General features: G+C 49.0%; 1 protein-coding gene across 2 annotated transcripts in view; it reads left to right on the top strand.

Annotated features, from left to right (window-relative positions):
* Window positions 1-5000, top strand: part of dnm3b (dynamin 3b) — a gene marked incomplete at its 5' end in the record, with an annotated part of 34972 nt that overhangs the window by 6439 nt on the left and 23533 nt on the right. For both annotated transcript variants that reach the window (XM_079751382.1, XM_079751383.1), the window contains 3 exons: window positions 667-765; window positions 1118-1278; window positions 3451-3593. In XM_079751382.1, coding sequence (XP_079607508.1) covers window positions 667-765; window positions 1118-1278; window positions 3451-3593 — 403 coding nt within the window. The remainder of the gene's footprint in view (window positions 1-666; window positions 766-1117; window positions 1279-3450; window positions 3594-5000) is intronic.

Genomic DNA, 5000 nt, shown 5'->3' on the forward strand with positions numbered 1-5000 from the left:
AAGGGAGCAATTCTTCGTTGACTCACATGTTAAACAGGCCGTTTTCACGGTTTTATTAAACCTATTTACAGCCTGGTCCAAAAAAACATTCTAGTCAGTATGTTTAGTTCATATCTCCATGACAACACTGAGGGGGGTGAATTTTTTTTAGGAGGTTGGTTTTATTTTATTGGAGGTTAAAATGTATGAATAATTAGGGGCGAGGCCTCTTGAGTGACAGCTAGCTGCTGACTCTGTACATCACCTAGATGGGCGTATGTCCTTTTTTAGTTAAAGGAAATGAGGCGGAGTCAAACTATGACATGTCAAACTAAAGTGGCGACGTGCATAAACCAAGAGAATTGGATGCAGTTGGAATAACTGAGGTCTGCCCGGATGGTACATCCATTTTATATACTATCTATGGTTTCTAGGTGCAGGGATGTCAAAGCAAAGAGTATCATTGTTTTGATTGGGCTGACAGGCTGGTCTAGACAGCGGTTTGGTGTTTACCTCCCAGCCCAAAGGTCCTGGGTTTAACCAATGAGTGCAGTATGTTTGTAGCTTTCATTCAGTAGTAGTCACTTAAGCCCTATACCTGCTCTTAAAGACATACTTCTAAAAACGGACAAGTGGCTTTGGAAGTAGATAGTGGATCCTCACTTTCATTTAACCTTTGACCCCCAGGTCAGAGGACTATCGGAGTCATCACAAAGCTTGACCTGATGGATGAGGGCACTGATGCCCGGGATATTCTGGAGAACAAACTGCTTCCACTAAGAAGAGGTGTGTATCCATCCATCCAGCCACCCATCAATCCATCCGCTGTTCTATCCATCTATCCATCTATCCATCTATCCATCTATCTATCTATCTATCTATCTATCTATCTATCTATCTATCTATCTATCTATCTATCTATCTATCTATCTATCTATCTATCTATCTATCTATCTATCTATCTATCTATCCATCCATCTATCTTTCTATTCATCTATCCATATACCTATCTATCTATCTATCTATCTATCTATCTATCTATCTATCTATCTATCTATCTATCTATCTACCTATCTATCTATTCTCATGGCTGTAGAGGCGTTGGTATAAAGTCATCGATGAGTCCATGTGTTCCCAGGTTACATCGGGGTGGTGAACCGCAGTCAGAAGGACATAGACGGTAAGAAGGACATTAAGGCGGCCCTCGAGGCTGAGAAGAAGTTCTTCATGTCCCACGCTTCCTACCGACACATGTCCGACAAGATGGGCACCCCGCGGCTCCAAAAGATCCTCAACCAGGTGAGGCGACCAGGCCTCGGCCTCCCTCCTAGAGGAGAACGCGTCATGGCTGATGTCATCGCAATGTATCGCATTGGTCAGCAGGACATGTCCCGCTTGTTTTACCTCAAGTCTAAGTCAAGGACATTTTATTTGTTCAGCAGCTGTACCAAGGGGTCGGCTTAGCTCAGGAGGTAAAGCAGTGGGACTTGTAGCGGGAAGGTTGCTGGTTGGATCCCGTCTCCTCCTAGCTGAGGGTCGGGGTGTCCCTGAGCGAGACGCCCACCTCTGACCGCTCCTGACCAGCTGGCTGTCGCCCTGCATGGTTGACCCCTCCGTCATTGTGCGTAGGAACCGTTTTAAGTCGCTCTGGATGAAAGTGTCTCCTAAACACCTTAAATATAAACATAACAATCACAGTAACAGCCTCAAAGGGATGGTTAGAGTACATTTGGTGCCACAATTGAAATCTATAGAAGTATTCTAAGCATATATTTTAAGGCAAAGTCTCTTGTTCATGGTGACGAGGTGCTGATCGGTGAGCAGGCTGGTGGCTGTCAGGTGGGTTGGCCAGGCGTCCATGATCACAGCAACACACTCAAACAGAGACAGCATTATGGATAGATAGGGCAGGGTGGACTAGGAACAGGTGCCGGCTAACAGCAGGATTTTCTTATTCAACAGGTGGATTCTTTGTGAACAATTTCTTCACAAAGAGCAAGTTTAGTTATATTTGTGGGATAAGAACTAAACCAGATTGCAGGACGATGAAGAAGAATGCTGTGGTCAATTGTGTCGGCACCGAGGCCAAATATCATCAGCATGGAGCTTGCACCGCCGTCCATGGGGAAGAGTGGATCGTTTACCTGGACAATGCAGTTTCAGTGAAATAACCCTCAACCCTTAACCCAGAGATGTACTTCAGGGTCTCGGCCAGGCTTCTTGAGTAAAGTTTTCATCCCATCAGTCCTAAAAGTAGAGGGAACTTTCCAGCGGACAGGAACAAGTTCATGAGGATGAGCAGGTCCAACCTCAGTACGGTGACATTTGTTCAGCACCACACCCAGCGTCGTTGGGGTTCTGAACAAGCTGTTTGGAGCCAACCATGTCTGTGATACACAGAAAAAACACGTGACAGAATCTGACAGTTTATTCACATGGATGTTGAAATCCTCAATAAGCAAAGTATTGTCAGGGTGTCCAACAAGATCAGTTACGAATTCAGAGAATTCCTCCACAGAATGTAAGTAAGCTATAGCGAAGAAGAATGGATCTGCAATGGGTTTTTTCTGCTGAATTGGAACTGAGGAGATGAAGGCAAGCAGTGAGCTAACATAGCTGGCTTCATTGGTTTTTATATATATGGTTTTAACCAGGTTTCACAAAGGCCTAGAATATCAATCCATTTTTCGAATTAGAATAAGATCCTGGACAAAGAACGCATTAGTTGAAAGCGTACTGATATTGAGGAATCCAATTCATGGCTCTTCCGATGTATTAAAGTGGAGGGAGTTCAGTCCAACTCAGTACTGAGGAAGAGGAATTTAAAGAAATACAATGACCTATTTGAAAATTTGCGGTTGCCTTCACCTGCGGGTTCGACACCTAATAGGGTAGTTATTACCAATGTTAAAACACGAGAGCGCCTCAGTTTCAGCGTTGCATGCTACATCACCCAGGACGACCAGCTTAGCTAACCCGCTGATCGCTGAGACATCTATCTTTATTTCTGTCCTAATTAAGGCGCCCCAGCCAGTAGGGTGAAGGCCGTCTCTCATCAGCCCCCTGGCAACCCCCCTGGGAGGGCCAGCTATCTACAGAAGCTAAGCCCTGCACTAAACTGCATCATGCCAGCCCTACAGTTCAGGGTGTTCCTCTCCTATAGCGCCCTAGAGAATTAATGGATGCTGAGAAGATCACATATGTATCAGCATAACAATTTTGCTCTTTGTGGCATCTGAATGTCTCGTCCTACAATCATTTGTACCGATGTTGCCAAAACAAGTGCCAGGGTCGGGTGGGACTAATGGAACTCTGTGGTCCAACCGCGTGCCAGCGCCCTGAGGTCAGCCTGGACGTCAATCGAAGACCCATCGTCTCTACAGGAGGACGTTCTGAACACATCGGCTCCCATGCCCCGCTTTTCCTTTTTAGCTCGGTTTGGTCTTTGATATTTTGTCGTTGTTTCCGTAGCAACTGACCAACCACATCCGGGACACCCTGCCGGCGTTCCGCAGCAAGCTGCAGTCCCAGCTGCTGGCCCTGGACAAGGAGGCGGAGGAGTACCGCGGATACCGGCCCGACGACCCGTCACGCAAGACCAAGCAGCTGCTGCAGTCAGTGGCCTATCCTCTGTCTGTCTGTCTGGCTGGCTGTCTGTCTGTCTGTCTGTCTGCCTCTCTGTTGGTCTGTCTGTCTGTTGGTCTGTCCGTCTGCTGCCTCTCTGTCTGTCTGTCTGTCTGCCTCTCTGTCTGTCTGTCTGTCTGTCTGTCTGTCTGTCTGTCTGTCTGCCTACCTGCCTCTCTGTCTGTCTGTCTGTCTGCCTGCCTCTCTGTCTGTCTGTCTGTCTGCCTCTCTGTCTGTCTGTCCGTCTGCCTCTCTGTCTGTCTGTCTGCCTGCCTCTCTGTCTGTCTGTCTGTCTGCCTGCCTCTCTGTCTGTCTGTCTGTCTGCCTGCCTCTCTGTCTGTCTGCCTCTCTGTCTGTCTGTCCGTCTGCCTCTCTGTCTGTCTGTCTGTTTGCCTCCCTGTCTGTCTGTCCGTCTGCTGCCTCTCTCTCTGCCTGCCTCTCTGTCTGTCTGTCTGTCTGTTTGCCTGCCTCTCTTTCTGTCTGTCTGTCTGTCTGTCTGTCTGTCTGTCTGTCTGTCTGTCTGTCGGCCTGCCTGTCTGTCTGTCTGTCTGTCTGTCTGCCTCTCTGTCTGTCTGTCCGTCTGCTGCCTCTCTCTCTGTCTGTCTGTTTGCCTCCCTGTCTGTCTGTCCGTCTGCTGCCTCTCTCTCTGCCTGCCTCTCTGTCTGTCTGTCTGCCTCTCTGTCTGTCTGTCTGCCTGCCTCTCTGTCTGTCTGTCTGTCTACCTGCCTCTCTGTCTGTCTGTCTGTCTGCCTCTCTGTCTGTCTGTCCGTCTGCTGCCTCTCTCTCTGTCTGTCTGTTTGCCTCCCTGTCTGTCTGTCCGTCTGCTGCCTCTCTCTCTGCCTGCCTCTCTGTCTGTCTGTCTGTCTGTCTGCCTGCCTCTCTGTCTGTCTGTCGGCCTGCCTGTCTGTCTGTCTGCCTGTCTGTCTGTCTGTCTGTCTGTCTGTTTGCCTGGCTGTCGGTCTGTCTGTCTGTCTGTCAGTATGACTGTCTGTCTGTCTGTCTGCTGCCCCTCTGTCTGTCTGTCTGTCTGTCTGTCTGTCTGTCTGTCTGTCTGTCGGTCGGTATACCTGTCTGTCTGTCTGTCTGCTGCCTCTCTGTCTGTCTGTCTGTCTGCTGCCTCTCTGTCTGTCGGTCTGTCTGCCTCTCTGTCTGTCTGTCTGTCTGTCTGCTGCCTCTCCGTCTGTCTGCCTGTCTGCTGCCTCTCTGTCTGTCTGTCTGTCTGTCTGTCTGTCTGTCTGTCTGCCTGCCTCTCTGTCTGTCTGTCCGTCTGTCTGTCTGTCGGTATGCCTGTCTGCTGCCTCTCTGTCTGTCTGTCTGTCTGTCTGTCTGTCTGTCTGTCTGTCTGCCTGCCTCTCTGTCTGTCTGTCTGTCTGCCTGCCTCTCTGTCTGTCTGCCTC

Source organism: Pollachius pollachius, assembly GCF_949987615.1.
Source record: "Pollachius pollachius genome assembly, chromosome: 14".
In the NCBI taxonomy this organism is placed as follows: domain Eukaryota; kingdom Metazoa; phylum Chordata; class Actinopteri; order Gadiformes; family Gadidae; genus Pollachius; species Pollachius pollachius.